This window comes from Boleophthalmus pectinirostris, unplaced genomic scaffold (genome assembly GCF_026225935.1).
Source record: "Boleophthalmus pectinirostris isolate CB_2022bp ecotype Guang Dong unplaced genomic scaffold, ASM2622593v1 HiC_scaffold_13, whole genome shotgun sequence".
In the NCBI taxonomy this organism is placed as follows: Eukaryota; Metazoa; Chordata; class Actinopteri; order Gobiiformes; family Gobiidae; genus Boleophthalmus; species Boleophthalmus pectinirostris.
In genome coordinates, this window is record NW_026571036.1 from 25,109,051 (window position 1) to 25,128,148 (window position 19,098).

General features: G+C 41.4%; 1 protein-coding gene across 1 annotated transcript; it reads right to left on the reverse strand.

Annotated features, from left to right (window-relative positions):
* Nucleotides 1-141: 141 nt before the first annotated feature.
* Nucleotides 142-18,881, reverse strand: rhag (Rh associated glycoprotein). Its single transcript, XM_020939906.2, has 10 exons — nt 18,657-18,881; nt 8,477-8,660; nt 7,962-8,112; nt 7,410-7,557; nt 3,667-3,833; nt 3,146-3,283; nt 2,638-2,759; nt 2,462-2,535; nt 2,308-2,381; nt 142-2,167 (listed from the first exon to the last, which is right to left on the reverse strand). Exons 1-10 carry the CDS (start codon nt 18,838-18,840, stop codon nt 2,102-2,104), a joined length of 1,308 nt encoding a protein of 435 aa, XP_020795565.1. The 5' UTR covers nt 18,841-18,881; the 3' UTR covers nt 142-2,101.
* Nucleotides 18,882-19,098: the final 217 nt, after the last annotated feature.

Below are 19,098 nucleotides of genomic sequence, written 5' to 3' on the forward strand. Positions count from 1 at the left end.
CAAACCTCTAGGTTCAGAACTCATTTGTCTCACATAGTTGAATGACTTTCTGGCCTCTTCCACCTCCCTCATGATGCCTGTAGTCCTGAAACTGAATTTGCACCCACAAGCTTTTGTCAGACTTAAATAAAAAGGAGGCTGTGATGTACAAAAACATGTTTATTGACAGTATTAGTACATACACATCAGAGCTCTCGCCCACTGTTAGAAAGACTTGTCTCTATAGAAATCCTTTAGACAAAACACAACATTAATATTATTGTAGTCAGAGGAGCTGCCGTGCACCTTCAGGAACTTTTGACTTTATTTTAAAATATTTTAACGGTCCTGTTTTATACATTATTCAGGACCCTTTTCCAGATGTGATTTTAACTCCTGTAGACATCATTTGCAGTGCAGCAATAGTTCCTTCAATGGTGCTGAGCTCAAACTGACCATGTCACTGTAAAAACTCGAGTACTGGACAGAACAAATACAAGGCTCCATTATGGAAGATCATTTGTTTCATCAGATTTAGAAATGTAATACTGCTGAAAAACTCTGAAAACGATTTTTTTTTTTTTTCATTATGAATTTCAGTTGCTGAGATTTTAAGTATACTTTTTCAGTGTGTTTCAAATTCAAAATAAAAATGTCGCCTTTTCAATTTTCAGCATATATATTTCCAAGCCCTCAAATTCAACAGTCAAAATTCAGAGTGTAAAACATACAGCAAATATCTAAGATGCCAAGGCAGAAGCAATCGATCCTGTGAGTGAGGAGAACAGAGGCTGTTTCCTATTGGCCGTTCTCACCTGTGGGCGGGGTTTACACTAAAGAAATAAAAGAGATGAGGTTTTGATGAAACTAATTCTGACCAATCAGATCGCTTCACTGCACCATTTCTTCCTTGTTACTAAGTTAGATAGGATCACTTTGGATCGATTGTTTCTGCCTTGGTATTTTGGAGCTTTCCTGCAAATGTTTTCACTGCCAAATTTACACTCTTCAACTGTTGAATTTGAGGGCTTTTTTAAATATAGAATTTTAAACACTTTGAAAATATACACCTACAATTCCAGTAAATGCCATTCAGAATAAAAATAATTCAAACATGTTTTTTCAGAGATCAAAAAATTCAAAGTGAGAAATTCAACAGCATTTCAAATTCAAAATCTTATTTTAAAATTATTTTCCATACTCCATCAGTGACAGAGGATTGAGTTATGATGGACACATATGTATTACACATATTTATACCACTGGAACAAGACAAAAGTTCTAGAGACAGAGTCTGATCCATAGAAAAGTGTGCAGCTGCCATGCTGTGTGGAAGCCCTGGGTCCTGCAGCATCTTGGACTATCCCTGTCCAGACCGGATCAGACCAGATCGACCCAGACCAGACTGGACTGGATCAGACTGGACTGGATCAGACTGGATCAAATGAGACCGAGCCAGACTGGACTAAACTAGCCCACAATGAACCAGACTAAACCAGACTGCACTAGACCAGGCCAGACCAAGACCTCCATATTCAAACGGCCAGGCTCCAGTGAGGTAAGATGCAAAACACATGTCCAATACAAAAAGATATGAAAATACACCATGCTAACATTGCTAATGCTAATGCTATGTATATGAAAACAAACGTGTATAAAAGGAATTGCTATCAGCAGTGATTTTTGTAGTTAATTAGAAAAATACAAAAATAGAGATAGAATGCAGGTAGATACATTTCCAAAAATTTAAAAAACAGCCCTATATTTTAGAACATTTCAATGAAAATTGTTTAGAAAAATAAAAGAAGTGTAGGCTGATTCTTGTTTCAAGGATCATTTTAAAGACATTGGGGACAATAGTGTAGTTATATAAGGTAAAGTCCTAAACACTATTGGTTATTTCTCAAATTCTGACTCCCTTAATTAAAAAAAACAAAAAAACAATTTGAATATAAAAAACACTAAAGCTATTTTGGTAAAAGAATTGGACATTGGGGGTGCGTATTTGTTGTACGCCGTGGTAACTTTGCTCTCAGCGTCAGTGTTCAAATGAGTGGATCTGCATAGACTCCGCTCATGACTGGAAGCCACGTAGACTTGGTGACGTTCTATTGGCTGAGCTTTAGGCCTCGGTTTTGTTATTGGTTTGGGCCAGGCTCTCCTCGTTCTCCTCCTCATCAGCTGGTATCTACAACCCAAATCAAGCCAAATCAGTGATGCATATGTGGTGTGTGTGATTCTAAACTCTCACAGCCCTAATGCTGTAAACAACAGAATGGGTTTGGATCCTTCATTGCACAGTACAGATTAGTGTATTTGAGCTCTTACCTCCCAGTACAGAGAGTCATCAAAGCAGTTCTGGTCTGGAGGCTGTCCCCAGAAGGGCAGCTTCATGATGAGACCTGGAGTAATGACAGACACAAACACATTTGAATATAACTTTACTATAACTATGACCAGACACACACACAAGTGTACTCACCTGTGACGGCCCCTCCCACCAGTGCGAAGCCCAGAGAAGAGGCCAGTGCTGCAGCCTGCATGGCTGCACTGCCCCTGAGAAGAGAGACACAGGTTCACTAAGTCAGATGCCTTGCACTACTCTCCTACATACTTAGTGTTATTTAACATGTACTTGAACATGCAGAAGAGGCTCACCCTTCCTTCTTGCCCAGGGCCACAGCCACGATGCCTGCGAGCCCGCCCAGCACGCCAGGCAGCCCGTGCAGGTTGTGCACCCCACACGTGTCCTGGATCCCCAGGTTGGAGGCCAGCACAGGCTGAGGGGGAGGAGCACAGTTTAATATTAGAACATTCATGTGTATATGTGTATAATGCAGACACTGTGATCTCCAACAGCAGCTGCTCATGGTCCTGTGCCCAGATGCAGCAAGTGACTGGAACCACCCGCAACAGATTTTAGAACTCACCTCTTTTTTACCTCTGTCTACTTTTAAAACTCAGTCCTGAGTATTTTATAGGATCAGTGCGCTTGATTTTAATACTTTTACATCTTTAATCTTCAAATGTTTCATGTTATGATCAATGAGTGAGTGCATTCTGCTTGTGCTCTTTTATGCTGTGGCCTGGCCGTCATCGTAAATGAGAATAACAAATAAATAATAAAGTATATATTACAAAATATGTAAACTCAAAATGCACTCACAGTGAGGAACTTAAAGCCCAGTGTGGAGATGATCCCTGCAATGAAGCCAATAAGCATGGCCCCAAACGGACCGATGTTCATGTCCGCACAGGTGCCCACTGCCACTCCTCCTGCCAGGGTGGCATTCTGAATGTGCACCTATGGGAGATAGCGAGACACAGAAGAGGACTGTAATAACAGCATGATTTACCAGCAGGAAAGCAAAATCTGTTTCAGGGCAATGGTAATATTATACAGTAGTTTTAATTATTATAATGTTTCACTAAAAACTAATATCTTATGATGACTATGACTACGACTACTACAACTAAGCCAAAGAATATGTTGATAATGTCAGTGTAATTCTGTTCACTTTTTTGCAGTGCCTTGGTTTATCTATTGATACCTAGTACCCCTTTTCTGTCGAACCCTCCAGCCCTGTCTTTCCATGCATGCAGAGAGGGTGTTTTCAGAGCATGTGTCTGTCTTCAGGGCTGTGTGCAGTCCCCTGTACTCTTTGACTCTTTGCCTGTTGGACTGACCATATCCAGCTTGCCCTTGTGCTCCACGAGGCTGGACATGGCGTAAGCTGACAGCACGCATGCCGCCAGAGACAGGTACGTGTTGATGACGGCGGTGAGCTGAGTGAGGCCAGGGTCTGCGATGGCCGAGTTAAAACTGGGCCAGAACATCCACAGGAACACAGTGCCTGAGGAGAAGAGGAGAGAAGGGTCAGGGATGGTTATAGGCAAAACTTTAGGGGGCAGGGGGGGCTTCTTGGATATACAGAGATTGTGCAGAATTGTCCTTTTGTTGCTCTTCAGTGTAAGGACAAGTCTCAAATACAAAGTTGAAAAAACTGAGGCACTCAAAAAGTACAAAATAATGAAAAGCCTTTAATACCACATGGCAGATAAAGTTAAAATCACGCCAACGTGTTTCGGCCCTTCGGCCTTCATCAGGGCAAACCTGAGATGGCTATCACTGTGCAGATTTAAAGTAATAGGTGTAAGTCACATGTTCACAGTGGGCTGACCCACAGTCCCCTGGTGCATGATGGGACATGTAGGTTTTAGTTACAAGCTATTTAAGATAAGATTTAATACAAGATACAAGTTATAAATAGTACAATAACTCTTCACTGAGTCCTGAAAACTGGGTAGCCCTGAGAGTGTAGATCTTGTAAGACTCTCTCTGTAGTAGTTTTTTATTGTTTCTTTAATATGTTCAGTTGCCCAGATTTTTAGGCTTTTACAGCTGCCATGGTTGGCTTCTTTGTAATGCATGGCCATAGAATACAGGGGGTTACAGGTCCTTCTAGCCTGTTTGTGTTTAGCCAGTCTGTTTTTCAGTTTGTGTTTTGTTCGGCCTATGTAAAAACGACCACATGGTGTACCACATAAGTTAGTGGAGCTGTTAAGGACCAAAATGGTGCCCAGTTGTTGATTTTTATGGTATAAGCATGAAACTTTGCCAGATTATTAACATTCCTGGGACCAGCATTTTTGAAATGGAACCAAGCCCAAGTCCACCCTGGAACCCAGTTCTGCACATGTCACAAAATGGCTGACATGAAAATGAGGCTGGGAGCTAAATTACTGCTTAAACTGCCTTTTTATTTTTAAAAATAATGTTAAAATATCATATAGGTTATAAAGAAGAATATGTATTCTCAAGATATTAGAGACTACTACTGCAAAGCGGTTTTCAAAGCTATTTTTTAAAGTGAAAGTAAAAACTAAATCACAAAAAAAAATTTGCTACTAAACTAATGGTGTTTTTTTTTAAAGGTGCATTGTGTAACTTTTCTGATTGCCATGAAGATGTTATTGCTTCATCTGGAATGTTTCACAGTATGACATTAAACCTTTCTATCTTCATGGAGACTAAACCAGACCAAGTTACAGGTCAGATCTGTGGAGAGGCGACCCCACTCACAGTCACAATGTCTGTTTTTCTAGGTGTTTTTGAGCTATAAAACCACCTGCAATTGAATAAATGTAAAGTAGAGCTGTGTAATGTCACACTGTGGAACATTCCAAGCACAGCGATGACATCTCCATAGAAACAAGCAGGTGGTGAACCCCCAATCAAAAAGTTACACAGTGCATCTTTAATAGTATTATTTACTGTTTCTAGTGTTTTTTGTTTTTTGTTTTTTTTTGTGGTAATTTTAGAGCAAAGTAGGTAAATTTGCAAAATGCACAATAGTAGTTTACCATCACTGAGTATGGAGAATATGAATAAAGCTCTGTTCAGCATCGTTGTGACATGTGTCTGTGAAAAGCTCTATATAAATTAAAATGAATTCACCCCCCAAAACACATCACAGTATCATAGTAACAATAATGACAAGAGCAGAGGTGGACGGCTCATTCCAGTAATCCCACACTGAGACTGAGAACAGACTGAGAACACCTTTGAAACTGTGGAGATGGTGATTGAGATTATGACAAAATTAAGGTGAGATTCGACCTGGTTTTAAGATGGTGTTGTATTTTCATTGTGATCCCTCGATCTAGAATGATCTGCAGATGTTCAGACTATAATCTCATCTAAAGAGGAGGCTCTGTTCACACTGTACTACAGTGAGATATGGATTGATAAAGATATAAACCCATTATTAAGACTACACATTTTTATTTACTGTTTTAGCTTCAAATGTTAAAAAGAAAAAAGAAAATAAATAATAAAAAAATTCTTCCCATAATGTGAGATATACAGACTATGTAAAAGGACAATGCAATTTAACATCTTTAAAGGTGAACTGTGTAACATTTCCAGTGGAAGGTAAAATACCTGCTTGTCTCCATGGAGATGTTCTTGCTTTGCTTTTACAGTATGACATTAAACTTATCCATCTCCCTGGTGACAAGCACGAGACCCTGCTAAATGGAAGAATGTCTGCATTTTTAGGTGTTTGAGCAAAACACATTTTCAGTCCTTAACTGAATAAACACAGACCGATATGTTTAATGCCATACAGTGGAACATCCCACTTCATGAAAGAAGAAGTTTGGACCCCCACGAGAAAAGTTATAATACACCATTAAGAATTTTAGTATTTTAAGACACCAGATCTCTCCAGGCCTGCAGACTGGGGATGGAAGCGTGATGGCAGTCACTGATTAATGTTATGGACCATGCTCCCCCAGCAGGACACATGCTATGAACTTATCAAGTGTGGATGCAGTGTCGCCTGTGCTGGGCAATGCAAAGACAAATTTGGCATGTACAGATTCATGCAAATGTGGCAGCAGCTGCACTTAAGAGCACTTTGAATAAGTTTAATGATTTAAGGTAAATCTCTGTTAAGTGTTTGGGGTTAAGCCTCACTTTAATGCAGCATTTAATTATCATTATGAAAGATATGGCACTTACAGATCTTTAGAGATGGTTAAATGTTTTTTGTTAAAAAAAAGAAACAGAAAATGCACACCAAGATTCCTGCAGAGGTGCAAATGCAAGGAGTAGCCAGATCAGGGTGAAAAAATGCATAGCACACTCGGTTGGCCGATGTCCAAATACTATTTTATTAACAAAATAACGTTTCGGCAAAAAAAGCCTTCATCAGATATTTTTCTTGTCTTGGACCACAGCACACAAAAATGTTTTTTGTTACCAAAAACCCCCAAAATAAGACTTTGAAAGATAAAATATTGTATTAACTTGAATTTCCTCCACAGGGAATCCAAACAACCCTTACATTCTGGAGGAAAACGGTCATGTGACCTCCTTAATTCTTTGGAGTTTATGAAAAATAGTTGTTCAACATTACAAAATGGATAACTCAGAAAATTAGACTGTAAAAAAGGGATTATGCGGTATTTTTTTTTTACGGCAGCCTCGTTTTCATATTTTGTGACGTGTGCAGTTCTCAAATCCAGTGTTAAATTAGGCTTGGTTCCATATCCAGAAATAAAAGTCCTGGGGGTGTTACTAATCTGGCAAAGTTTCATGCTTGTACCATAAAAGCAAACTATTATGGTCCTTAACAGCTCCACTAAGTGGTGTTACAATTAATGAATGTCCTAATATTAAAACTTTGACCTGATGTAATGTCCATGAAAGAGTTAGTCCGTTGTACATGTACATGATCACAATAGGTACAGTTACCACACCTGTAGCAGCCAGTCTTAGTGTCCAGTCATGGTTACAGGCATTATACAGTGCAAATAAAAAAATAATTAATGACAACAAAAAAGTGCTCTGTAAATGTGGGGGTGTAGTTTGTAAAACTTTGGAGCATTTCTGACTAGAATGAGAGAAAAATGAGCAGTGTTACCGATCATGGCAAACATGTCGGAGTGGTACACAGAGCCTTCGTTGTCATGTCCGTTCCTGAGACCAGGTCTGTACAGCACTCGAGCCACAGCCAGACCAAAGTATGCCCCATATGCGTGGATGATCATGGATGCACCCACGTCATTCGCCTGGAGGGATTAACATGTGACATCATCAGACACAACGTTATCAACACATGTTTCTATGTCTATATCAGTTTTCTGGTCAAAACCACCTAAATCTAAAGTGTTTGCTGCCTTCACTGTAGTTGGGGACATCACACAGAACTGTCCTGATTACAGCAACCCCCTGACTGCGGGGGCAGGTTTGACGTCTGGATACCTGTTAGACCAATCACAGTGTTCCTCATGTGTTCAGACCCTTGCCCTTTGATCCACTCACTCTTTTCCAGTCCCCAGTTCAGCAGTTCATGTAGTACAGGAGCCTCCAACATGTAGCTCGGGAGCTACCAGTATCTCTCTACCACCACCACCACCCCCTGACCTGACCTGACCTGAATGTATGTGTGTGCGGTTGTGTGTGTGCGTCTGACCAGCAGGACGTTGGCCACCAGGTGTTCATTGATGCTGAAGATGGTGATCTCCAGGATGGTCATGATGAGGAGCTGCACTGGGCTGGTCTTACCCAGAACCGCACCAAATGAGATCAAGACGGTGGCTGTGCTGAAGTCTGCGTTTATGATCCTGAGCAAGAGGAGCAGAGGAGAGGGTCAGAGAAGAGCAGAGGAGAGGGTGAGAAGAACAGAAAGGGGGTCAGAGGAGCAGGGAAGAGGGTTAGAGAAGCAGAGGACAGGGTCAGAGGAGAAGAGGAGAGGAGCAGAGGAAAGGAGCAGAGGAACAGAAATAGAGAGGGTCAGAGGAGCAGAGGGTCAAAGGATGCATAGAAGAGGGTCAGTGGAGACACAACTCCAGGTATGTTTGTGATGAGAAAACAGCATTATAACATAGAAAAGAAACTAGTGTCATATGGGTCTTTTAAAAAACATGAAAACATGTCAGATGCACTTAAACTCTTGCAGAAGCTCTGGTCAGAGGAAGGGGTACTTACTTAAAAATGTTGATTTTGATCTTGCCATGGTCCATGTGCCACAGCCCCTGCATGAGCAGACCCCACTGCAGACCAAAGGCAGCCAGCAGCAGGTTCACTCCCACACTGCTGAAGCCGTACCTCTTGAGGAACGTCATGAGGAACCCGAAGCCTATGAAGATCATCACATGGACATCCTGGAACACTAAGGAGACACAAAGAAGACAGGGGCTCAGCACAAGATCTCACCATGGACGTACAGTATTGTCATATCAGAGACACATGTGGAACTATAACAATGTTTGTACTACTACTACTACTACTACTACTACTAAGACAAAATAGTACAACACCAACAAGCAGGCTACATTACTACTGGCATACTTAGCTTCTACTCTATTCTATGGTTACTATTGCTATTACTATGATTATAATACTATAAGTACTATTACTATGACAACATTACTACTACAGCAAGTACAGTACTACTGCTATTGCTGCCATTACCACCACCACTGCTACAGTTATGACAGCATTAACTACTTCAACCACTTCATTAGCACTGCTATGGCTGCTATGACTATAATTACTACTACTATTACTACAATTAGACTTCTACCACTACTACTGCTACTATAACAACATTACTACAAGTTAGTGGGTAGTGTAGTGTGTAACTGTACTGTAGTGTGTGGCTGAAGTGTATGACTGTAGTGTGTGACTTTAGTATAGTGTGTAGTTGTAGTGTGTGACTGTAGTATAGTGTGTGACTGGAGTATAGTGTGTGATTGTAGTATAGTGTGTGACTGTAGTCTAGTGTGTGACTTTAGTATAGTATGTAGTTGCAGTGTGTGACTGTAATATAGTGTGTGACTGTAGTGTAGTGTGTGACTTTAGTATAGTGTGTAGTTGTAGTGTGTAACTGTAGTGTGTGACTGTAGTGTGTGACTTTAGTATAGTGTGTAGTTGTAGTGTGTGACTGTCGTATAGTATGTGGCTGTTGTGTGTGACTGTAGTGTGTGACTGTAGTGTGACTGTAGTGTAGTGTGTGACTGTAGTGTGTGACTGTAGTATAGTGTGTGACTGTAGTGTAGTGTGTGACTGTAGTAGTGTGTGTGTACTGTAGTGTACTGTAGTAGTGTGCTGTAGTGTGTGACTGTAATGTAGTATGTGTGTAGCTGTAGTGTGTGTACTGTAGTGTGTAGTGTGTGTGTGACTGTAGTGTGTGACTGTAGTGTAGTGTGTGACTGTAGTGTGTAACTGTAGTATAGTGTGTAACTGTAGTATAGTGTGTAGCTGTAGTGTGTGACTGTAGTATAGTGTGTAACTGTAGTATAATGTGTAGCTGTAGTATGTGGCTGTAGTGTGTGACAGTAGTGTGTGACTGTAGTATAGTGTGTGACAGTAGTGTGTGACTGTAGTGTGTGACAGTAGTGTGTGACTGTAGTGCAGTATGTGACTGTAACTCACATAGAGGAGCAGACTGCAGCACAAATGTGACAACTGCTCACATCATAACAACACATCATGTTCAAATAATGACATACACTCATCTTTTTAAATGTTAGATTCAAGGAGTTTTAAAAGGTGTAATGTTGACATGTATAACACTTATCATGACAGAAGTTAAAAGTCAAGTCGAGGTATTTAAGAGCAATAAAAACAACCAAGTGAATAAATGCTAGCTAGATTTAGAAGACATTTCAGGCAAGGCAGTAGCATCTCCATGGAGATAAGCAGGTTTGGACTGTCCACCAGAAAATTACATGGTACAGCTTTAAAGAGTCCATAGTTTGATAAACTGCTATTTCTATCGTTTTGAAAAGTGTTTCTATGTTTGGAATATAGTAAATCTGCTCCCTCTAAGCACTCAAAACACACATGATTTTGAATTTACCAGTATTGTCAAGTCAGAGGTAAAAGTCTCCTGCTTTGTGTATGATTGAACATTTGAGCATTTCTACATTCATGCATGTGTCAGCGTGTTGGAAAAGGTTGCTAACCCAAGTTCTTTCCAAATTCCCTCTGCTGCAGGTAGATGGCGGCCTAACCCCAGACCCCCAGTCTGTAGATGGCCATTTTAATTTCTAAAACATAGAATATCAAAGCAAAGCTACTCAAGAGCATGTTTAAAAAGTCATTAACAATATAAGTAATACACAACAAGTAATCACACAACCTAACACATAATATATAACCCGTTTCATCAAATCAGCTTCTATATGGATTAACAGCATGTTGAACATCTACAGATTTTTATACAGTGACAAGTGAAGAACCCTGCTCAGGGACACAACAACAGTATATACTGGTCGTAGCTGGGACCTAACACCAGCTTTTGGGTTTATGGGCAACTGAACCACTGGATCAGCCTACTGTATTTAATATAGGTTGATGCCTGCAGTTACCTTCTGACTACCTACCTCTGACTAAAAGAGGTTCATTATCTGTGCTGGCCTGTAGGGGGCGATGCTGTAAGGCCAGAAGGATACAGACACGTGCTTGCCAGAACCTGATGCTTAATGTTGAACATTTGGAAAAGTAATTTGTGTGATCTGTACTTGTGAACAATACTACATTTCCTGTTCCTGTGTAAGTTTAAGAGCAGCCAGGACAGAACAAACGGACCAATCAGACACACTTTCACTCGGGAAGCGCTCTGCTCTGCACTACAATATTCACTGGTTTGGCCTCGTTAGGCTTTTCGATAAGTGAGAGTTTATGGCCCTTTACACAATGCCTTTGATTTTCATATTATTCTGGCAGTTCCTGATATGGTTGTTATGGTTGTTCTCAGTGATCCAATATGCTCTTGACTTTCTAGAATTTGATGATGTCATGATTTGAGATGGATGGCAGGGCCTATATAACTCTATGGGAGATTCACTATGGGCTACTAACTAATTACTAACATATTACAGATCCCCATGTTACCTTTTACAATTTGGAAAACACTGTATTAACATGTCTCCCTTCCTTTTACTCTCCTTGCTAAGCCACTCACCCTTCAGCGCACTATTACCTTAGTACAACCCTAACCCTGCATCAGGTTTTATGATGTAGGCTTGGGGGTGGACCATTGGACAAAATCTTACAGCGAATCATAAGGAAGGTTTGAATAGGGCCTGGGAGAGATCATTAAATTACTCAAACATGCATGGATGACATCTGAAACTTCTTCAGGCCTGTTTTTGATAACATTTGATAACATACATAACATGGTCGAAATCTCCAAAAAGTTTATTTTGCATCCACTCTTTAAAGTCAACTGACAAGAATCATATGTTTGTGTTTGAGGAGTGGCACCACTTTTTCAAGCTATTCTGAACAGATTTGAGACTTTCTATTATTTCATCTATGCTGATTCAGAAGACAACTTTTTTGGAGATATATATCTTGGACTCTTACAAGAAAGGGCTTTAGTTGCCTTTCTACCTAGTTTTCTGTGTAATTTTTAAATTACTTTTTATTAAGTAATTAATACATCATTGCAATTATATAGCACCTTTCAAGACACCCAAAGCGCTTTGCTTTACAGAGCATTATTCATTCACTCCATACTTGGTGATGGTAAGTTATTATTACAGCTCCAACTGCAGACTGACAGAAACGAGGTTTCCAATCTGCACCATCAGCCCCACGACCACCATCATCCCTCACACACACTTTCTCAAACTGCAATGTAGGTGAAGTAACTTGCCTGAGGACACAACAACAGTTTTTTGACACTGGCTCCCCACTGTGACACCTGGTTTTCCTCATGAAAGTACTACTACTATAACTATACTATTAAAAATATTTAGCACCGGTACTATCCCCCCAGACTATGTCAGAATTAGAATAAAAAATGTTATTTGGAATTTAAAGTGCATGTTATTTGCACTTAAAAAAAAACAACACAGAATTGAATACTGACTCCTGTGGGCTTAGTACTGTTGATATTTAAAGTAAACATATGGATTTTGGGGCACAGGTGCACATGTTCTCAGTACTGAGCTGATAACATGACTCAGTAGATATGTGTGCGTTTGAACTGACCGCTGCTACTCCTGCTCACCCTGTGTGTACATATGAGCGGTCACATAGTCAGGGCTGATAGTGCAGGCAGGAGCTCAGCTTGTCATCCATACTGACTGTACCTATAGAACTATAACTAATAGAACTACCACCTCTGCTAAAGATAAAGAACCTCCAGATTTCCCTCCCTGAGCTGCAGAGGCTGCACTAGCACTGATTCAGGGTTGGTGCAGGTGCTTTAGTGACCATTCACATCAGAGAGAGAACTTTTAAGGGCCGTTCACACCAAGGCGTCAACACTCTATCAGTCTGGTCTGACATTGTTTCGGGAAAAGACCGGGACCGGGCTCTTGTTTCCAGGGCAACGGACGCGCGTCAAGTATTTTTGTCCCGTTCGTCCACGGCGTCAAAGACGCGCGTCGCGTCGTTCACACCAAGGCGTCAAAGCGTCCAGTTTCAATGTAGTCTATGTGGACGCGCGACTAGAGCGTCCTGCGTTTTTGCGGCGCGTTTTCGGCGTCAGCGCGGCGCGAATCTGGCGTCGACGCGGCGCGTCTTCAGCGTTTTGGCGTCAGCGGCCAAGACACGCATCCAAAGCGTCAGCGTCAAGAAGTTGAAAATGCTGAACTTTTCGCGTCAGACGCGCCGCGTCAACCAATCAGGGACGAGTATCCAGTGACGCAGCGACGTTATTATCAGGAAGCAAGACCCGAGAACCAGAACGAGAACCACAAACATGAGCGGAGCATAAATATATACGCCACAATCACCGAGCCGATCGCGAGGACTACACCAGGACCGGACCGGGACTAAACAAGGACTAGACCGGGAGTACCGAGACTAGACCGGGACTAGACCGTGATTAGACCAGGACTAGACCGGTATTAGACCAGGACTAGACCGGGACTGATCCAGTGTCATTAGCGGAGTATAAATATATATACGCCCCAGTTGTCGACCCGATCTCCTCCGCTGATGTTTTATGTCATAAAAACACTCTATCAGTCTGGTCTGATATTGTTTCGGGAAAAGACCGGGACCGGGCTCTTGTATTTTTGTCGTTTTTTGACGCTTTGGTGTGAACGCCCCTTAAACTCAAATGCAAAGGCGTCAAAATAGAGGCGTCAAGGCGTTTTTTGACGCTTTGGTGTGAACGGCCCTTTAGGTTTAAACCAACTGAACTGAAACTGCCAATAACTTGTCCATCATGTTTTTGTAATAAATTGTCTTTTTGTTCTCAGTAAAATCTATAATTGCACACACTCAGTGATGGATTAGATGTAATGCCACAGTCTGCTAGTGCTTTTTATTTTTTTTACTAAGTGAATTTTCTCTTCTGCTGAGATGTCAGAACATATTCACTGACTTTTTAGTTTTATACAGCTTCAAACTACACAATAAAAAAAAATATATATATAAAATAAAATAGTGTTCCTTTTAACATGAAAGTACAAGAGCACTTCCCTTTGCAATACTTTGTACTAAACCTAACTATTCCAGTGCGCTGATGACAAGAGCCTCTCACTGTGAATGTTACAAAACAACACTAAACATGTGTTTGCACCATGACTCTTCATATAGCAAAACCAAAAGCCCATATAAGGTAAAGACCTGGCAGTGCTGGTGCCAGTCTAATCTCTACTGTCACATGTGCCACGCCCTGAGACTGGGCGCGCTCACACACATACACACACACACCCACCCCACACACACATACACACACACACACACACACACACACACACACACTCACGCACACATACACACCCTCCCCACACACACATACACACGCACACATACACACACACACACTCACGCACACACCCACCCCACACACACATACACACGCACACATACACACACACGCACACTCACGCACACCCCCACCCACACACACACACACACACACACACTCACCCCCCCACACGCACATACACACACGCACCCCCCCCACACACACACACACCCCACCCCACACACACACCCATCCCACACACACATATACCCCCCCCCCACGCACGCACACCCACCCCCCACGCACACATACACACTCACTCACACACACGCACGCACACCCCCTTCACACACACACATGCACTCATGCACACACACACCCCCACCCCACACACACATTGTCAGTTCAGCACATTGCTCAATACTAACTCCTTTCATCAGTTTTGGAAAAAATGCTATTTATTCCCAAACATTTATTGATCAAACATGTTTCCTTAGAACAGGGTTGGCCAAACTATGACCTGGGGGCCAAATGCGGCCCTCTAAGTCAATTTTTCTTGGCCCTCAGAATTTATAATGAATTGAATTATCCTGGGGAATTCTTTTTACTGCTACTTTTCCATATTCCTCTATTATAACTAATTATAACTGACAAACCAAACCAAATAACCATTGTGGTGTGAGACAGGCCTGATATTAAGGCTGTGACACTGAATGAAATTATGGTGGCACAGAAAACCAATATAACAAATATAATCTATAACACTATACATGGTCCATAAAAAAGTTGGGATACCCCTGCTGTAGAACTACTATAACATCATCAGAGGAGAGGAAAAGAGCCAAACATTGTACTCAAGTAAGAAGAATGTTGCTTCAAAGAGTAACATTACTACTACTACACTGCAGTTCTGTAAATCAGAGGACTTAATTCTTTAATCATTTTTAAATGAATATTGTGATTTAAAATGCTCTAAATACAGAACTAAACTTTTCTCTATTGGTTTACTGATAGTTGACTGTTTGTTTGAGCCTCTGGCCATCAACTACTGCTCTAATGTTGATGTATGGACTCATTGTACTTCACTGTTCCCTTATATTTAAAGAGTGGATATTTAAACAGTGGGTGAAAATACATCATATCTGAATGAGCAGCGCTCAAATGTTCAAATCATTTCATTGTTGTCATCATAAAGCTTTTGTCAGTTGCAGACTTAAGGCCCGTTCAGACCAAAGCGTCAAAGCGTCCACTTTCAATGTAAAGTCTATGTGGACGCGCGACTAGAGCATCCTGCGTTTTTGCGGCGCGTTTTCGGCGTCAGCGCGGCGCGAATCTGGCGTCGACGCGGCGCGTCTTGAGCGTTTTGGCGTCAGCGCTCTAGACGCGCGTCCAAGGCGTCAGCGTCAAGAAGTTGAAAATGCTGAACTTTTCGCGTCAGACGCGCCGCGTCAACCAATCAGGGACGAGTATCCAGTGACGCAGCGACGTTTTCAGGAAGCAAGACCCGAGAACCAGAACGAGAACCACAAACACGAGCGGAGAATAAATATACGCCACAATCACCGAGCCGATCGCGAGGACTACACCAGGACCGGACCAGGACCGGACCAGGACTAAACAAGGACTAGACCGGGACTAAACAAGGACTAGACCGGGAGTAGACCGAGACTAGACCGAGACTAGACCGGGACCAAACCAGGACTAGACCGGGACTGATCAGTGTCATTAGCGGAGTATAAATATATATACGCCCCAGTTGTCGACCCGATCTCCTCCTTTGATGTTTTATATCATAAAAACACTCTCTCAGTCTGGTCTGACATTGTTTCGGGAAAAGACCGGGACCGGGCTCTTGTTTCCAGGGCAACGGACGCGCGTCAAGTATTTTTGTCCCGTTCGTCCACGGCGTCAAAGACGCGCGTCGAGGGCGTCTAAACTCAAATGCAAAGGCGTCAAAATAGAGGGGTCAAGGCGTTTTTTGACGGTGTGAACGGCCCTTTAGAGTGGGAAGAGGAACCAATACTTCTACTCAAGTAAGAATAAAAGTATGCTGCTAGAAAATAATTTCTTTAAAAGTTTTTCAAGATAATGTAGCTAATTAAATCTAACGCCATACTACCTACACCTGGCCCTAATAATGTAGTTCAGTGTGTATCTAGAGTAACATCTCAAAGCTTTCTTCCACATGTTCTGCTGTCATTGCTGCTACTTCTCATTTGCATTTCTATATTTGCCCTCAGTCTTTCCCTGTTTAAAACAAACAAATACCTGAAAATCAATGCATGCATCAAGCCTTCTAGTTTAGTTTCATTTATTTGGGCTTTTTTTCCCCCTGATTTGTAGGTTTAAAAGCGCATAATGCAACTTTTCTTGCTTATCTCCATGGAGATCTTATGCTTTGCCTGTAATATTCCACAGTATTGCATGAAACATATTTGATCTATAACTTGGCCTGGTGAAGTCACCTACAGCACTTGTCTCCAGGGAAATGGATACATTTGTACTGGACCCTCCATCAAAATGTGAATTATGTCTGTCTGATGGGCTCAGGGCTGCTGTGTGGGCCAGCTGCACAGGACTGCGGGAGGTCAGGGGCCCAGCGGTGAAAGGGGTCAGAAATGTGACCGCCACAACTGCACTGGGGGTCAGAAACCATGGCAACGCTCTGGACTCTGCTGTTTAGTCCAAGGCCATAAGTTACAAATGAACACTTAATAATGCCAACTTTAAGATACAGCTTTTAATACTACTGAACTACTTGTCTCATGGAGATGATTATTTTTCAGGGAATGTTCCACAGTATGGCATTTCACCTCACCTTCATTTGATTAGATACAGGTCCCTCTCTACAAATCTTACCCTTGACTTTGCCTGGTGGTGTAAGTAACTATAATTACTATGACTATAACTTCATGTATTTGCGTCATTAGATATTACTACTACTTATAATAACTGCAGCTATTAATAGCCTTATGAATAAAGTTTTTGTTCATGCACTATTAAAGCGTCAGTGTGTAACTTTGTGGAGGTGGCACGTCACCTGTATGATTCCATGGAAATAGAAAGTTAAAACCAACATTCTCCATGTAGGAAGATTATGCCAAAGATGAGAGGCAAAGGAACAACATTTCCAGGAGCAGCAGGAGGATGAGTCTTTTGGCTAAAAAAGTTACATACTCTGGCATTAAGGCTAATTAAGGTGTAGTTAATATAGTTATTACCTTTTTTTGTCACTTGTTTTCTTGTGTCTTACCCACAGTGGGAAGAGAAACCACTACTCTTAATCAAGTAAGTGTACTGTTACTTCAAAAATAATTACTCAAGTAAAAGTAAAAAGTATGGTCCATGAAAAGTCCTCTGAAAAGTACAATTACTAAAGTAAGAAGGAGTAACTGAGTGCTGCCCATTGCTGGTCAAACCCATTCAGTCCACCATGGGTCTAGTGCAGGAGTGAGGTTCATTTGACTGTTTCAAAGTGTGGAATGATCTCGTGACTCCACAAAGACCTCTCTGTGCTGTAATGTCATTAGCTCAAATTTGGACTGGCACTTTGCAAATCAAACCAATTCTTCATTTGACTCCCATCAGAAGTCTTACGAAGCCCCCGAGGGACATGGACCCCATAGCTCACAAACCAAATCCAAAAAATCTATTCCCACACTGCAAAAAACAAAGTCATGAAGTCTTGATTTAAATGAATGTAACATGTAACAATTTTCTATTTAGTTATTGTATGTTAATCCAAAGCAGCCAGTTTGACATTTAAAGCAATACTGTGTAACTTTCTGGAGGTGGCACATCAGTTCCAAAGCCATACTTTGGGTGTCCATGGAGATAGATAAGTTTAATGCCATACTGTGAAAGATTATAGCCACAGGAACATTGAGATTAGCAAATTAGGAGTCCGTTTTTTTCAGTGCAATGACCACACCCAAAATGAAAAGAAAACAACAAGAACTTTTTAGTGTATTTTTTGCACAAAAACTTATATTTGGTGGCTTTAAATAAATATATTATGTAATATTTTTGCATTTAAAAAGTCTACGTTAATGCCACAGTGAGTAACCTAATCAAAAAGCAGACCAAAATAAAAGCATGTTTTTGTTTTTGTTTTTTTCAGTTTGGTTTATTGCACAGAAAAACATGGAGAATGTTCTGAAGCATGATTTTACTTTTCTATTTCCACAGAATCACTTAAGTGACATGCCACTTCCAAAATGTGTACCGTACCTTTAAATGAACCTAAATATTCAAATACACTCAAAATGTGGTATAATAAATTTATTTAAGGTCATTCATTCATTTTTGAGTATCACATAGTAATAAACACTTAAAAAAAAAAAAAAAAAAACTAGTTAAAAGTTTGAGTGAAGTTATATGTAATGTTGCAGTTCATCCCAGAGCAGCCTGCACAGTCTCTGTACAAACCCCATCCTGCTGCACACTTACTTGGGTAGAGCTCCATGGGCGACTTGGTTTCCTGCGTGTGGTTATCATTGTGATCTGCGTGGTCTCCGTGTCCCTTTCCATCATCATACACCACAAACACACCGAACAGGATGATGGTGACCACCTCCAGCACCAGGGCGAGGATGGGGAACTTGAGCCTCATGTTGGTGGCATACGCTGGCATCCTCACGCTCCAAAAGTGCCTTCAGACTACAGCCTCTTATCTGCTCCTGTGTGTGACTGAACACAGGAGCGCGCTGCTTTTAAACTGAGGGGGAGTTCGAAGCAGCCAATCACGCGGCAGGACAGGCACCCGAGCCCCTCTTGGCTCCGCCCACATAAGGACTTGGACTTGGGACTGGACTTTTGAGGATGGGTTTCCTTTGGAAGCCAAACACAGTGTAATGATGGTGCATGTAAGCTAATGAAGGCTGCTTCCTGT

Coding starts and splice junctions, on each gene's coding strand:
- rhag (XM_020939906.2), bottom strand. CDS start 18,840: ATGCCAGCGTATGCCACCAACATGAGGCTCAAGTTCCCCATCCTCGCC. Junction 3,284..3,666: donor ACAAGGGCAAGCTGGATATG/GTCAGTCCAACA, acceptor TATCTCCCATAG/GTGCACATTCAGAATGCCAC. Junction 2,536..2,637: donor GCCCTGGGCAAGAAGGAAGG/GTGAGCCTCTTC, acceptor CTCTCTTCTCAG/GGGCAGTGCAGCCATGCAGG.